Source organism: Gymnoscopelus braueri (genome assembly GCF_963280865.1).
Source record: "Gymnoscopelus braueri genome assembly, chromosome: 17".
NCBI lineage: Eukaryota > Metazoa > Chordata > Actinopteri > Myctophiformes > Myctophidae > Gymnoscopelus > Gymnoscopelus braueri.
This window is the reverse complement of record NC_137617.1, coordinates 41,875,139-41,892,531: the sequence shown is the minus strand read 5'-3', so window position 1 is coordinate 41,892,531 and position 17,393 is coordinate 41,875,139. Positions and strand designations below refer to the sequence as shown.

General features: G+C 40.5%; 1 protein-coding gene and 1 pseudogene across 2 annotated transcripts in view; one reads left to right on the top strand and one right to left on the bottom strand.

The window, feature by feature from the left end:
* LOC308105155 (neurabin-2-like) overlaps positions 1 to 3,063 on the bottom strand; it is a 47,776-nt pseudogene extending 44,713 nt beyond the window's left edge. Inside the window, exons 1-2 of the transcript XR_013935015.1 lie at positions 2,936 to 3,063; positions 2,127 to 2,591 (exon numbers count right to left, since the gene is read on the bottom strand). The product of XR_013935015.1 is annotated as a neurabin-2-like (transcript). The remainder of the gene's footprint in view (positions 1 to 2,126; positions 2,592 to 2,935) is intronic.
* A 2,390-nt stretch (positions 3,064 to 5,453) lies between these two features.
* Positions 5,454 to 17,128, top strand: sgca (sarcoglycan, alpha; the record flags this gene model as incomplete). Its single annotated transcript, XM_080455786.1, has 11 exons — positions 5,454 to 5,490; positions 6,707 to 6,886; positions 7,845 to 7,993; positions 10,078 to 10,150; positions 11,743 to 11,962; positions 12,805 to 12,970; positions 13,524 to 13,732; positions 14,632 to 14,658; positions 15,149 to 15,322; positions 16,023 to 16,049; positions 16,523 to 17,128. 11 exons carry the CDS (start codon positions 5,454 to 5,456, stop codon positions 16,527 to 16,529), a joined length of 1,269 nt encoding a protein of 422 aa, XP_080311912.1. The 3' UTR covers positions 16,530 to 17,128.
* Between the last annotated feature and the right edge of the window lie 265 nt (positions 17,129 to 17,393).

The window sequence follows — 17,393 nt, the reverse complement described above, 5'->3', positions numbered from 1 at the left end:
CAATTCATAAACACATAAAATAGCACCAAACAGTTCAAAATCATCATCACAAAAAATACAGAGTCGGAAAAACAGCGTATTATATCGATATTTTTCGGCAGTATATCGATTATTTATCGCGGGAGGAAGTATCGCGATATATCGCGATATCGATATATCGTCCCACCCCTACTAGAGTGTGGTGGTGTTTACCTGCAGAAACACATTGCCCTCTCGCTGTATTAGGGTGTTTTGTTTTCACTGTTTGTTTTGGTAGACCCAAAAACATCCCTGTCTACCAGAACAAACAGTGGAAACACCTACTGTACAGAGAGAGGGCTTTGTGTTTCTGCAGGTAAACACCACCACACTACTGCAGTGGCTGATAACTGTGCTGGGATAGAGGGAAATGACTGGCAAAACATTTATTTCATGTTCTGTTATATAAACCATTTGGTTCTCAAAGTGGGGTCCGGGAACCCCCAGGGGTCCTTGAGGGAGTTCCAGGGGGTCCCCATGCTAAATGATGGATAGTTAGGAACCAAATGGACCCTTATGGGTCTGTAACTCAGAGAGAGTACAAATGTATTATAGAGTGTATACAATTGTTAAATTAACATTGATTTTACAATATAAATTGGGGTCCCAGGGATAGAAATGCCATTAAATGGGGCTTCATAGCCTAACGCATGTCAAATTGGGGGTTCTTGAAATTAAAATGGTTGAGAATCACTGCTAGAGCTGTAAAAATCTTCTCTTCTGGGGGTCCCTGGCATATGTTTTCAAATGGGGGTCTGCAAGCTGTCAATTTGGGGGTCCTTGACATGAAAATTGTGAGAACCACTGATATAAACAGAGGACAAAGTTGCATACTAACTGTGGTGAATAATTTGGTAGTGAATGTTGAAAACTGTTAGTGTTTTTTAATATATTTGTCGGGACTCGAAAGACCCAAGCTTGAAACCGGGACAAATACTGGCCAAAGCGGGACGCCTGGTTACCGGGCGGTCACCGCAGACGGTACCCAGAAGAGTGGGCACCTAAACAATGGGGGCGACTCAATGTTAACCACTTAAACCCCATACGGTTCAACCATATGGGTCCCGCAAGGCTCTATACTAGTGTATTTTCTGTTTTCTGTTATTGTGGGGAAAGCTTTCGCTGAAAATAGCTGAAAAGTTCACAACCTGTTATGAGCTTGTCGATCTGCTATTTTCTGCGAAAGCTTTACACAATACGGATGATGGGGTTTATCATTATCAGACCTTATATTTACCCTTCAATTTCTTGTTTATGCCCATATAATGACATGCTAGCCACAGGCAGTTTGTAGCAATTGTAGAAATATTAGGCCTTAAAGGTCACATTTTCAAGCATATTCAAATCATGTGTACATTTTATCAGTGGTTCTCAAAATTAATATGAATTAGCTGTGGACCCCCATCTGAAAATGTCAAATAATTCTTGATTTCTTTTTAAATAGCAGATCTGCTAGCCTTGGATCAAGACTATCATAGATGTGTTTTATCAACTCTTTTACTTTTACTTATCATAGATACGAAAGTAAAAGTCAGACTCAATACATGATAGTCTTGATCCAAGGCTAGCAGATCTACAAGCTCACAGTAGATCATCTATTTTCAAAAATGTATAAAGGATTAAAGTTGGTTGAACTGATTTTGAGGCTACAGTAACTCATTTTGCTGGGGACCCCCTGGAACCCCCCTCAAGGGCCCCTGGGGGTCCCCGGCTTTGAGAACCACTGTATAGCAGATGTACAAGCTCACACTTCGTGATGCGTTGTGGGCTTGTAGATCTGCTATTTTCATTACTTCTTAAAAATGTTTTTTCTAATTTATGCATTTTATTTGATTTTCTTTTATTTATTCTTTTGGGAACAAATAATTGAATTTGTTTTTAATTCATGGAAGATTTAGCTTTTTTTTAAATAGTTTTTAGAAAATGTTTTGAAATAATAATTAAAAACCAAAATGTAGGAAAACAAAACATGGAGGGATAGTCACTTGTGACCCACAAAAACGTGTCCAAGACCCACAAACGGGTCCCGACCCACTGCTTGGTAAACAGTGCTATAGATGGTGTATGTGATATATATATATATAATAGTGCATCTACTGTACCCTAACCTGCGGCCACGGGGGGCCTGCTCCTGCATCACGTCCCCGTTCGCGGCCCCCCCGGCAGCATTGTTGTCCCTGACGGGCCTCAGGGCCTGCATCCCCGCCTCGTAGGCGTTCCGGTGCGGCGACGGGCTCCGCAGCGAGCCGCCGCCGGTGCTCTTGGTGGAGGTGGAGGAGGATGATGATGATGATGTGGATTCGGTCTTCATCATATTGGTCGGGTGGTCCAGGTCCAGGTCCAGATCCAGGTCCAGGTCCGGGGCCAGGCGTCACAGCAGCAGAGAGATGCTCAACGGCATGATGTCGATCTCTCCTTATCCACCTATCCCCCGTTTCTGTATCGGATACAATGTATCGGATACAATGTATCCCTCCCGGCGGATCTGGAGAGAAGAGAGGATGATGATCGGATACAATGTATCCAGAGGATGATCGGCTACTAACCAACCAACACCCAGAGATCCTGCAGATCTATTATAACAGCGACAGATGGGAGAGAGAGAGGAGAGATTCAGAGAAACACCAAAAAAAACAACAGATCGGGGTTTTTTTTAGGCCGCTCGATCCCTTTTTCCCCCCTTCCCTTCCCAATGCAATGGAGAAAGTGAAGCACGATGCATCTGTCATTAGCTTTGCTGTGCAATCATTACAGGCTCTCTCTAGGCTGCGATACCAACCAACCAACCCGCTCTACAATAAGATCTATATGTCTCTATAGACTTAAAGCTGCTATGGGTCACATAACGTGTTTTGTTGCAGCCCAGGAAAAGTGGAACAGTAAATAAATGAGACGGGGAGGATTATTTAGTATTTACCGCTCTGCTGACGACAGATTGCTTTAGGTTTTAATCCTTCTTTCTCTTTGCAGGAGAGAGGCAGGCAGCATCATTTTTTAGTCTGTTGGTCCCTATGCTGCTGCTTCCTTCTTTCAGCGTACAGGCAGGCGGTCTGCAGCACCGGGCCAGCTGGCAGCTGGGTCCTAGTGCTAGAGCTATTATTCCCCACCCACCCTGTGTCGACAGTGATTTATTTATTTATTTTATATTTTACTTAACCACTTAACCCCAGCATTCAAATTATTGGGGGGGAGGGGGGGTTGGGGCAAAAATAGCTGATCTACAAGCTCACAACATGTCATGATGTGCCACGGTGTGAGCTTGTAGATCTGCTATTTTTGAATAGCCACTTAATTAAACTTGTAAAAAAAATATTGTAGTGGAGTAAAAAGTACAATATTTGCCTCTGAGGTCTAGTGGAGTAAAAACTATACAGTGTTTTTTTAAATGGAAATAATAAAGTAAAAGTATTAAATAAAAGTATTAAAATAGCAGCCATATGCTGCTGCATCTGTGTATAAACCTAGAGCTGGTAAAGAGACCGGCTCTAGGACCCAGCAGAACTAAATCAAGCCGTGTAGCCTACGTACGGTGTGTCAAGCCCTTTCGGCCAATGACACATGTGTGTTATTCGTACTGTAGGCTACAATGTGTCGCTTCCTGTATTTAACCTTTGATACAATGAAACGACGTAGTAATTATATGATAGGCATGGTGGCATTAGTCTGTCTGGGTGAGAGAGAGAGAGAGAGAGAGAGAGAGAGAGAGAGAGAGAGAGAGAGAGAGAGAGAGAGAGAGAGAGAGAGAGAGAGAGAGAGAGAGAGAGAGAGAGAGAGAGAGAGAGAGCTGTCGTTTTTACTGTCTGTCAGCCACGCCCACGCCTCTCCCTGCACGTTGTGCATACATAGAGCCACTGAGTGAGTTAGATATACAATTAAATCACAGCGTGTGTGTGTGTGTGTGTGTGTGTGTGTGTGTGTGTGTGTGTGCGCGCTCTTAATTTCCCCCTTATTGTTGCTTTTTATTCCATTGTTTGATAGATGACTGGCTGATTGATTGATTGATTGATTGATTGATTGATTTTTGAAGCTCTCTCTAATTGGAGGGTTGATATTTAAGAATGGTGCAGATGTTATAGGTACACATTCTTGCCCCAAAGCATAATGCTTTGCTTTCTATATTATAGGAACCCCAAGGACCCCCGGGGGTCCCCGCCTCCCGGACCCCGCTTTGAGAACCAATGTCCTACAGTTCACTGGTTCTCAAACTTGTCCATATCAAGGACATCCAAATAAATATGAATTAATGCCCACGGAACCCCATCTGAAAATACTTTGTGCCATATAAGATTTGTGTTATTAAAATGTTTCAAAAAATATTCAACGTTTTTCAAAATATGTCCACGATTTTGTGAAAATAGCAGATCTGCAAGCTCACAACGCATTGCAGCGCGTTGTGGGCTTGTAGATAGACACTCAGACTCCTTTTAAGTGGTTAAAATCCAGACCTATGACAGGGCATTGTTCTGATAAATCATGATAATGTAAGGCTTACATGGCCTATAATTAAAGATGCATAAAAAAAGCCCTTGTGCACAATAAAACAATTATATCTCACTTACGGCTCCCTAACCATGTTTGAAATAAGAATAATATGATTATGTTTAGTGCAATAATCATCCTAAGAGAGATGAAGAGTGAGTGACAGAGAGTGTGTGTGTGCGTGTGTGTGTGTGTGTGTGTGTGTGTGTGTGTGTGTGTGTGTGTGTGTGTGTGTGTGTGTGTGTGTGTGTGTGTGTGTGTGTGTGTGTGTGTGTGTGTGTGTGTGTGTGTGTGTGTGTGTGTGTGTGTGTGTGTGTGTGTGTGTGTGTGTGTGTGTGTGTGTGTGTGTGTGTGTGTGTGTGCGTGCAGTACAGTAGAATTTGAGATGTAAACATTGTGAGGACAATTAACCACGGGAAAGCTTTCGCTGTGACGTGTTGTGAGCTTGTCGATCGGCTATTTTCTAAAACAGAAAATACACTGGTATAGATCCCCGAGGGACTCCGCTCAACCATATGGGGTTTAAGTGGTTAATAGACCAAAAATAGCAGATTCACAAGCTCACGCGTTGTGAGCTTGTAGATGTGATATTTGTGGCTTTAGGGTTTTTTCTTTATAGGGTCAACAATATAAAACAATTGGTCATTCACAAAATCACCATCCTAAAATGTCGATGATGTCCTCACAAGTATAGTATTACTTACTGTGTGTGTGTGTGTGTGTGTGTGTGTGTGTGTGTGTGTGTGTGTGTGTGTGTGTGTGTGTGTGTGTGTGTGTGTGTGTGTGTGTGTGTGTGTGTGTGTGTGTGTGTGTGTGTGTGTGTGTGTGTGTGTGTGTGTGTGTGTGTGTGTGTGTGTGTGTGTGTGTGTGTGGGGGTAAAAAATAGCTCTGACATGTCTCTGTCTGCCACCCAGGGTCCTGTCCTCTTGGCACTGTCAATCAAAAGCCAAAACAAGATGGCAGGCTGGAGGATCTGGCAGCTCTGTATATCAGGCAAGATTTCTCTCTTTACCTCTATTTATCTGTGCTCACTAGTGCTTGGAAAGTAGTACATTTAGTCTATACTGTAGGCCTACTTAAGAACTATTAGAAGGTACTTTTGCTTTGCTTGAGTGTCCATATTTCAATACTTTATAGCCTACTTCTACTCCACTACATCTCACAGGCAAATATTGTACTTGTATTGTATTGTACTGCAATTATTTGTCATTATTAGTCATAAGTTGCCTTGTAGATTTTGATTATTAATACAAAACATACTTGAATCTGTGAAGTCCTAATCTTAAACTTTTAAGATTATTCAAAATTAGCCGATCTACCAGCGCACAAAGCGTGTCAGAGACAATATTCTATAGGTGGTGATGGTTATACTTTAATGTACATGATATTATGGGGAGAAGTACAATAACACTCATGTCGGTGGTATGATACCAACGAGCACAGGGATCAGATCATAGTTATACTGTAGCTTCTGCAAGGACAAGCTGAACCATAACAAATAGGCTGTAACATAAACAATAGCCATCAGGCCTATAGCTGAGACAGCTTGGCTGTACAGGCTACCAAATATCATGTCATATCATAATGTATTATATAAGTAGGCCTACTATAAGTTATGGTAAAATATGAAGCTTACTTATAAACGACCATAATAACAATATAGTTATTTTATGTTGACTTTTATTGTACTCTGTATGACGATTTGAGGGTTCCTTTATTTGATGTAATGCAAAAACAAAAACCTGAGCTATTCTGGGAAGATGATGGCCAGAAGTTGGAGTGGTTGTTTAATTATGAGGTATTTAAGACGGCTCTTTTTTTTTTCTGGAGCCTGGAGTAGAAGACAATCTCATCTTTTCAAATAGGTTCATGTCCGGTCCTCCTGTTAAGATGTGAGGTAACAGGCCCGATGCTGTATTCTAAGTTTTATTTATGTAATATGCCATGTACAGTATGAAGCTTGAGTGTTATAGTTTGTTATTCGTTTGAGTATTGTTTGTGAATTATCATGTCGGTTCATTCTTCATGTCAAATGAAATGTAAACGTGTCCTGTATGGGCGGGGCTTCCTTGGAAGCATGACACTTTAATGAAGAAAAAAATCAATCAATCAAATATAGTATAGTTAGTATCATGTATAATTCTTCTACAAGTTCCTCCTAAGTTGGGTGTGGGATTGTGATTGTGATTGTGTCTTTACCTCTGTGCAGTGTGTGTGGTCAGTTTATTGGGGGTCCAGGCAGAGCCTAAAGACTCCAGAATCAAGACTCAAGACGCTAAAGACACTCCAACCGTGAGGCTCCACAGACTAGAGACTCCGGTGGGAAGGCTCTTCACGTACAAAATCTTGAGAGAGACGTTCATCAACGACTTTCCACAAACCACCTACAGTAAGGACCTGTATATAGCATTGACACTACTTGTTCATAGTCAAGTTAGTACGTTATCGTTGCTGTCAGGTGGAAACCTTGTTCAAAACTGTTACCTTTTCAGGAAATGAAAAAAAGAAACTTCCAATTCATCCGATGTAGTTATTATTTAGTCACAAGCCTTTGTTAATACTTTTCATTGGTTCAATATTTAACCCACACACTTTTTGATTTGAGCTAAAAAAAACATTATTTTACACTTTGGCTATTCAAAAATAGCAGATATACAAGCTCATAGCGCGGCACCGAGCTATGAGCTTGTAGATCTGCTATTTTTGAAAAATCGTGAAAATGTGTGCAAATCTTTGAATATGTATTTAAAGTGAACATTTTTAACTCAAATCTTTGCTTCTGGGGGTCCCTGGAACAAAATATTTTGAGATGGGGGTCCGCGGCCAAATACATATAATTTTGGGGGTCCTTGACATGAAAAAGATTGAGCACCACTGATATAGAAACATACTTTTTTTCAGAAAACTGTTGGGATTTAGAAGACATTTGTAGAATCCGCTTCAGGTCTTAATGGGTTAAAACAAATTGTGCTTCAAACCAAAAAAATACCCGATCCACAAGCTCACAACAAAGCATAGTTGTGAGCTTGTAGATCTGCTATTTTTGCTACTTTTGTGCGAAACTGTAGTAGGCTACGACGAAGTAGGGCCTTAATTTACAAAATAAAATATTGTCTCTGTCGGGGTGGAACCCTCATTCAAAAGGATTCAAATTCAAAAATAGCAAAAGTATCGACAAGTTCAACACGGCGTCACTTGTAGATCTGCCATTGATGCTTTTGTGTGACACTGTAGTATGATCAAGCAGGGCGTTAATTTACGAAAAAACACAAAAGGTTAAAACATGGAGATACGAGGTTCCTGCCTGACAGTGTGTGTGCTCGTGGCCCCTGTCTGTCCCCTGTCAGCTCGCCGCGATGATGACCCCATGGTGTTCAAGTGCAACTTGATGAAGTCCCCGGACCTGCCGGAGTGGCTGCGTTTCACCCAGAGGACCCACGCCCAAAACGGATTCCTCTACGGCACGCCAACGTCCCCGGGAAAAAGTGTTGTCGAGGTATAAATCGTATAAATAATTAAAAAAAAGTCAAAAACCCTCAAATTGATATGATTTTGGCCGCCACGGACCCCCCCCCCCCATCTGAAAATGTTTTGTGCCAGGGACCCCCGAGAAGAGACGATTTGTGTAAATCAAAATTGTTCAAAAATTTCAAAATTATTATTATTTTTTTTCCAAAAATAGCAGATGTACAAGCTCGCAGAGTGTCACTTTGTGTCACGCACAGTACGAGGTGCAGTAAGACAAAGCTAAAAAGGTAACACAAAAAAGTCCCAGGGACTTGTTTCCATTGTGGTCCTACTGTATGTATCAATTCATCAACATAACATACAACATTTACACAATAATATGCCATCAACAAATACAAAACACTAAATGCACAAAGGAGAAAGGAGGGAATTTACATTTACCTCCCCCTGTGGTCTCCTGATAGATGTTTTTTCAGGTTGATTTAGAAAGAAACCAGTCATACTAACACATCCTTTAATGGAAGGTTTCAGGGCATTGCACATTTTGAATGGTCATTAAAATCAGTGGTGTAAAGTAACTAAGTACATTTACTCAAGTACTGTACTTAAGTACAATTTTGAGGTATTTTTTGTTTAGTGGAGTATTGCCAATTTTCAATACTTTTACTTCTACTCCACTACATCTCTGAGGAAAATATTGAACTTTTACTCCACTACAATTATTTGACAACTTTATTTACTAGTAGTTATTTTGCAAATATAAGTTATTATATTATAAAACATACATTAACCACTTTAGCCTATTTTATACATAGGCTATTTGAAAATAGCAGATCTACAAGCTCACAGCGCGTCGCATCGCGACGCGTTGTGAGCTTGTAGATCTGCTATTTTCAAACATTTTAGTACTTTTACTTTTGGTACTTGAAGTACTTTTTGAAGCCAATATTTTAGTACTTTTACTCAAATAACATTTTGAACGCAGGCCTTTTACTACTGCCTAGTCCGCAGTACTTTCTCCACCACCGATTAAAATAAACATGCTCTGAAAATGCGCACTTTCAAGATTTTCAAGTGGGCCCTGATGCTGAAAAGGTCAAAGAACCAACTGTTCTACTGCATACCCTGGCTGTCGTACCAGGAAGTATAAATCAGGTGTCACGACGATGGCTAATGATGACAGAACTAAGGACTTCCCACACCCACACTTTTCAGATAATGAACAATAAAGCCATCACACGTTTAGCACTCACAATAGCAAAGTGACACTGATCGTCCCTCTTACATCATCGTCACTTCAGACTCATCATCATGCCATCTGGACGAAGATGCAGAACGTTCAATTGGCAAAAAGTTTGTTTTACGTAGGAGTTTTGTCCCTTCAGTCAGCATTGCTGCACTAAACAAACTGCCTCGCTGATATGATGGTTTCTGTGTACACTGGGGGACTTTATGTATTCTCTTTTGTGACCACATTTTTATTGTATTTTTTAAAAGCTTTTCAAAGGGGAGAGACATTACATTATATCACTATGTATGGGAAAACAGTTCACACAAAGTCCCACAGTAGCTTATAGTATCTTTTCATTACAGTAGATTGTCCGTCAGTGGTCATTAATGTGCTCATGTACTCTATAGTTTGCCTGCTATCAATAGTAACAGTCTCTTCCTCTGATCTGGCGGTGCTGTGGTTGCAAAACAACCCAGGCCGCTTCTTAGCCCCCTCACCCTGGGTTCGCATTGACATTAAAGGAAAGGAAAAACCATGATGTATATAAGTATATAACAATATTTTTTAAATAATACAATGAAATGAAAACCAAAACAAATCATAATGATGTTGTTGGATACCCTCTAATCCTGCTTATGAAAAAAAAGGGAGAAAACAAAACATGCTTATTGCTCAATCTCTGATGCCGCAGTAAGTAATGTTTGGATCGATTCTGTCCTTGCTCCCTGTGCTCTAGCCCTGGTCTTGAGATTGGCATCTCAAGACTTTGTAGAAGGACAGCACAGTTATGTGTTTTTCTGTTGGAACAGACTGTGAAGATGAATATCCCTGAGGGGACAATAAATACTATTATTATTAACTCTCCACTTGTCTGTTGACAGATCTACGCCATCAACAAGCTGACCTTCGACGTGTCTTACAAAGACATGATCACCATCATCATCGTCAGTCCAGGTATAAAAACACACTGCAGTCTGCACCTCACTGTTTCTCAATGTACCGCAGGTTCCGGGGGCAGAGCTAATAACAGTTTGGCCTTTTTTCGTTTCTTTCTCGTTTAAATTTTCTATTTCAGTTATTTCATTAACAATAATAACCCCATGGTTCCGAGTCCACCAGGCGGTCCAAATGTAACAAAACTGTAACTCTGAGAGTGTACAAATGGAACCAAATGGACCCTTAGAGCCCTGTAAAACTGAGAGTTAAATGAACACTGGGGGATTTTTACGGTGTATATAGGGGTTCCGGAGCAAAAACGGTATGAAATTGGGGTCCGTGGCGTATATATAATGCCTGATTTCCCCAGACAGTATCAGAAGGCGGGGACCTCTGATGGCCTCATCGCTTCATGCGGTTAATGAATAGAACAGAATAGATGTTTATTGACCTCGGTGACACAGAGAACAATATAGACATCTGCAGTTAATCAATGTCCTCACTGAGCCGGTGAGGGCCATAGAGGTCATCATCACCATGCCGGCATGTGGTCTGCATTTATTGTTCAATGTTATTTTTGCCGTGGACATACAGAATAATGATCGGTCAATGATCTTATACCAGAAACACATAGATCTAATAGACCGCCTAAATGTATACTAGTGGACGCTCGCCTAATTTGCCATTAGTGTCTATGTGAATTTATAACACATTTTTAGATGATAGTAGGCCTATTCATGCATTCATTTAAAAAGTGTCCAACCTGTACTGAAGAAATCCTGGACACTGACATTTCAATAGTTGGGTCTTATTAGTACAGTCAGTGTTTTCATCGCATATAACATGAACAATTATTTATCTTTTTTAACCAAAAATGTAACAAAGAAAAGTCTTTCCACGGACACCTTTGTCCGTGTATGGACATGTTGATGACCCCTGGTGAGGACATCTGTTTTCCTAAAGCCGGAAACAGATGATGGTATACACTACATTCAAAATAGCCCCAGAACCCTTTCTCCATTATAACTGGTCCTCACTTAATGCTCATTAAAAGATGACACCATTTCTGTCTGCTCACTCTGTGTCTCTCATTGGTGGGCTGTGGACAAGTTCAGAAACCTGCCTGCCAATGACATCATCGATAGGGATTTTTAAAAATGCTTGAAATGACCAAACCTGCCTACCGATGATGTCACTAATAGGCAGGTTTCTGAACCATCCTCCAGACACAGAGTGAGTAGACAGAAGATAGGTTGGAAATGGGTGAAGCCCCCCCCCCCCTTTCTCCCCAATTTAATCGTTATGCCAATTAATTCCTCACAGTCACAAAGCGACGCGTTGTGAGCTTGTAGATCGGCTATTTTCAAACAGCCAGAATATGTATAGGGCTGAAGTGGTTAATGTACTGTATGTTTTGTAATATTAATCAAAATCTAGAAAGTAAATAATTGTAGTAAAAGGTTAAATATTTGCCTCCTGAGATGTAGTGCAGTAAAAGTGTTGAACATTGAAAATACTCAAGTAAAGAAAAAAATACCTCACATTTGTACTTTAGTACAGTACTTGAGTAATGTACTTAGTTACATTCCACCACTGTCTATGTCCCACAGATAAGGCACAGCCCAGTCTACCCATGAGCCTACCGTTTCAGGCTGAGTTCTTCCATTACCGGTTGGAGATTGAGAGGGCACTGCCCTCTGATGTCCAGAACGCGATAAAGCAGGACCTGCAGAGGCTGTGGAAGGCAGATGATTTGGAGATCGTCAACATTTCCAGCGGCCTGGACCGAGGTGGCAGAGTTCCCCTCCCACTGCCTGGACACTTTGAAGGGTACAACATTATTAACACACGTCACAATGTAATTACTACTACCATGTGGCCCAGCTGTTGCATAAAGCAGGAGCCTATATCTCCTGTTTCTGTAGCGTGAGTACATCCCCCAGCCATGATGTACAAGCACACCCCCTGGACATGACTGCTGCAGGGACTTGCTCCAAATCAAATTTTTGGGCTTGTTTTTAAAGGGCAGTTGATTATTTGGGCTTGCTCAGGACCTCCAAATTAATATAGATTTGGCCACGGACCCCAATCTGAAAATGTTGTTTGCCAGGGACCCCCAGAGGAGAAGATGTATGTAAAAAAAGAAAAAAAATAAGATTATTCAAAATGTTCCAAACATTTTCGATATTTTCCAGAAATTTTCAGCAGATACTGCAGCAGATGTACAAGCTCGCAGCACGGCACGAAGTGACGCCTTGTAAGCTTGTAGATCTGCTATTTTTGAATAGCCAACGTATTAATGGATAAGGACCCCACTTTGAGAACCAATTTTCTATTGATAACTTTTTAGATTAAATTAATAATGAAGTGCGTTTTTATATAATTTTTATATTTTGCACCAGATTTGTGTTTTATATATTTTATTTTCATTTATTCATGCGTTTCAAAAATATTCCACATTTGTTCAGGATTCTTTTTTTTAAATTAGGAGATCTACAAGCTCACGACGCGTCACGATGCAACGCTTGTGAGCTTGTAGATTGGCTATTTTCAAATAGTATATTAGGTTTAAAAGTGCTCATGTGGCCTATAATAGTCGCTTCTTTTGGGCTTGTTTTCAAAGACCTGGTTGCTTGTTTCTCTTGCATAATGTGGGAACTCTGGTGTGTCAGTGTGTATGTGAAGGTGGGCTCGCAGCAGTGGTTCTCAGAGTGTCTGTTCAGCGTGAACAGCAAAGACAACCAGGGGCGGTGCACGGAAGACCCCAAACATGAGGCCAAAGGATGCAACTTCTGCCAGGATCCCGGCAACTGCTTCACCTGGTGCAAGACTGAGCTGGTATTTATGACTGTATACCGTGTTATCTGTAGCACTGGTTTAGTTCATCAAGATATTTGTAACATTTGTTTTATTATTATTATTATTATTATTATTACCCTTATTATTATTATTATTATTATTATTATTATTATTATTATTATTATTATTATTATTATTATTATTATTATTATCATCACCTATACTGTACTTGGTCCTCAACCTTTTTCACTTTACCCCAAATCTCTTTGGCAAAAAATTGCCAACCTACAAGCTCGTTGTGAGCTTGTAGATCTACTATTTCCGCCGAATGTCTACCAATATTATGCCCATAATAGGGACACTAGTCCAGACTGGCAGGCCCAAATCTGATTTCCTATCCAGATTGGATTGGTTTCATGCAGTCTGAGGAAGGAATGTGAATTCAAATCTGATTTGTAAAAATCTGATTCCACGTGGTTTCTTTTGCTGGTCAGACATCAGATTCGAGCTGGATTTGGCCTGCCAGTCTGAGCAGTGCCAATATGATTCATGTGAGATGGTATAATTATTCTATCTTTGTCCCCACACACAGTTTGATTTGTCCAGGCCTAAGCTTGCTCCGCCGGCCCCGACCATGGGCTCAGGGATTCTGGAGTCAGGGGGGGACTTCAGCCCCCCCGACTCCCCCCCGGACAGGGACTTCTTCCCGGACTACCTGGTGACGGTGATCGTGCCTCTGGTCCTGGCCATCATCCTGTGTGTGCTGCTGGCCTACATCATGTGCTGCAGACGAGAGGGAGTGTAAGTGCAGACTCTCTGACTTCACACCAGCCTCTTTTAACCACTTATAGACCCTCTATACCAGTGGTTCTCAACCAGTGGTCCGGGGACCACCAGTGGTCCTTGAGGGGGTTCCAGGTGGTCCCCATCTAAATGATGGAGAGTTGGTAACCAAATGGACCCTTATAGATCTTTAACTCTTGAGAGCGTAAATTGAAACCAAACCCTTACGGGTCCATTTGGTTTCATTTTGTGCTCTCAAGAGTTAAATTATTGTTAAACATCTGCATTACTTAAATTTACAAGAAGTCTACACAATTAGAGAATGTAGAAGAATTGCTATTTTGAAACGTTTGCCTGTTATCTCTCCTATGGTACCAACATCAAATACAGCATGGAATTGTGGACAAATTCTTATCCAACTACAACAAAATACTAAATCCTCAATAAGTTTTGGGTCTGAGAGTCTAATCATCAAATGGTGGTTCCGTGGCTCAAATGCCGAATAAATAATGGAGGTATATAAAATAAGGTTGAAAACCACTGCTTTATACGATTTACCGTAGTCCCTCAGGAATCTATACTAGTGTATTTTCTGTTTTCTGTTATTGTGGGGAAAGCTTTTTCTGAGAAATAGCTGATCGACAAACTCACAACAAGCTTTCCCCACAATACGGATGCTGGGGTTTAAGTGGATAAAGCCAGTGGTGTGTTCTAGGTTTTTTCGGAGGGCATACTATAATTATTCCCTCCCACACGCACCGCACGGCACATGCACGCGCACATAAACGTAAAACTATTATTATTAATAATAATAATGTATTAATTCATGTATTTATTTACTTAGGAATTCTGTATTGGAATATTGAACAAAATAACTTGATTATCTGTTGGTAACACACGTGATTATTGTCTTGTAGGGAGAAGAGGAATGCAAAGACATCAGAGTAAGTCTGGAGAGGAATCTCTCAAGTTTGTCTCACAACTTTTACATTTATACTTTATACAGGTTCACTGTTATTTCAGTAGAAAACCCCACAGGGGTCCTTGAGGGGGTTCCAGGGGGTCCCCAACCAACCCTTACAGGTCTGTAGCTCTTGACTGTGTAAGAATGGAACTGCAATGGGTCCATTTTGGACCCTTAAGGGTCCATTTGGTTCCATTCGTACACTGTCAGAGTTAAGGGGGTCTATTAAAAAAATAGATATTTAAATAAAAAAGATTTTCAAATAAAAAATATAAGAAAATCTTAAAAATGTCAAAAGAATTTCAGAAATGTTCAACAAATGAAAAACATACCATAAGAAATTGCAGATTTCACTATTTTTTAAACATTTGGGTCTCGAGCTAAAAACGTTTGGGAACCACTGCTGTAATGGCATACCGACCTCTGGGTCCTTCAAATTTAAAGAATGTATGTCACCCCCTGTGTTTCAGAATCCAGCTGTACCACCACCACACCATCCACGGCAACCTGGGCGAGCTGAGGAGCCTGGCGGCGGGCCGCGGCATGCCTCCACCGCTGTCCACTCTGCCCATGTTCAACTCCCGTACCGGGGACAGAGCCTCCCCACTGCAGACCGACAGCATCCCGCTAATCATGGCCCAGCAGTAAGAGCACTGCAACTGACAGAGAGACTGGTTGATTGATTGATTGATTGATTGATTGATTGATTGTCTGGAGAATTGAAAACATTATGATATTGTAATTGTCTTAAAAGGTAGGGTAAGTGTTTTTCTTTGGTTAAAATGAGTGTTAAATAGCTCTATATTCTGATAGTACTCATTGCTATAGAGTGTTTGTTCAGTAACAGGAGTCTCCATGTCTCTCCAGCTCTTTAATAAACATAAAATGCATTTTCAGCTCAGGATACCGTTGTCATCCTATCAGGATAGATAGAGAACTCAACCAGGATACAGACCAACCATCTTTGATACAGATTAAACAAGTGAAATTGGAAGTGATGACACAAAGAAATGAGCAGACAAAATTGCAATATATTTTCTGTTTCTTAAAGAGCTGGAGACCCCTGTTACTGAATAAACACTCTATAGCAGTAACCTTAACAAAGAATATCACCTACCTTTAAGTCATGCTTGCCAATAATAATACACACTTCTGCTAACATAAGCCTTGAACGTTTGCTGGTATATGTCCCCCTCTAGTGGTACTTATTGAGGACTGCTATTGAATTGCTGTCAACTATGCCTACTGTGCATGGTTAAATGTGTGTGATTGGTCAGGAAATGTCATGTAAAGCTGTGAGAACTGTAAACTGTAACATGTGTTCTTTTTAATGTGTGTTCCTAGTGACCCCTACACTGACACACTGCCCAGGTAAGCTAGCTCACACATGGCACTTCCTTATTATTAGAATATCAGTGATGGAAGAAGTACTCATATTTTTTACTTAAACAGTATCAATACCACAATGTAGAAATACTCTGTTACAAATAAAAGTTCGGTAATCAAAATTTACAAGAGTAAAAGTACAATATTATCCTCTGAGATAGTGGAGTAGAAGTTAAAGTATTGAAAATCTGAAATACTCAAGTAAAAGTACCTCAAAATTGTACTTAAGTACAGTAGCTACTTAAGTAAATGTGTTTAGTTACTTTCCACCACTGCACTTATTAGCATGTCATTATTCACTCTGGCCTATAAAAATAATTTCTTAGCATCTTTTCATTCTGAATATCTTTGTTGTCTTATTTGTCTGTCTGTGTTGTTGAGAGCAACCGATACAAATGTTCTACACTGCCAGTAAAAATGATTTTTCTTTCTTTCTTTTTTCTTCTTTTTTTTTGCAGGAAGTAAGGGCGACAATGGACATCTTTGATTGCTGTGAATGCAATATATGTTTTTACAGTCTATGGACCTTAGGGTTAGTGTATGGACCTTGGGGTTAGTGTATGGACCTTGGGGTTGAGTGTTATTCTTGTACATTGCCATTATAATATTAAATGGGTGAGTTGGTTCTTTAAATTGTTTACGTGAAACCAAACTCAGTTTCTTCTCTTCGTTCACTTTCTTTCGATGCGTCATGTCGCTGTCAATTGTATTTGTATTTCTGCCCTAAAATTGTCTGGCTCTCAGAAATCGTATGCTACAGTTCCCAAACTTGAAGCAGGTTGGAAATTTGACCAACTATAAAAGATTATACCAGTTAGCCAGATGGTGGTACTAACACATTTAGGCACGAACACAGGTTATTTTTCTTTTTCCATTTCCTGAAAAGTAACGGTTTTGGAATTTGGACATACAAGGTTTCCACCCGACAGCGACGATATGTTTTTATCAAGTACTCTGAAAACGGTACTGCACTAAGTACTTTGACACGCCCAAATATGGAGATGTACGTCATATTGACAACATTCACAGACAGCACTAGTACAAATAAAAATAATAGATTTTCACCATTGTTCTTTAGTGTGTGGAAATGGCGTCTGTCAGAAGTCTGCAGGCTAAATACCATGTAATGTGTCCTATCTGTTTGGATGTGTTCACCGATCCAATCACCACCCCGTGTGGACACAACTACTGCAAGTCCTGCATCACACATTACTGGGATAACGACTGGGTGTGTCAGTGTCCGCTGTGTACGAAACTCTTCCCGACGCGACCGGACGTCTTTGTCAACACTCTAATTTCCGAGATGGCCGATCAGTTCAGGAAGTCGCT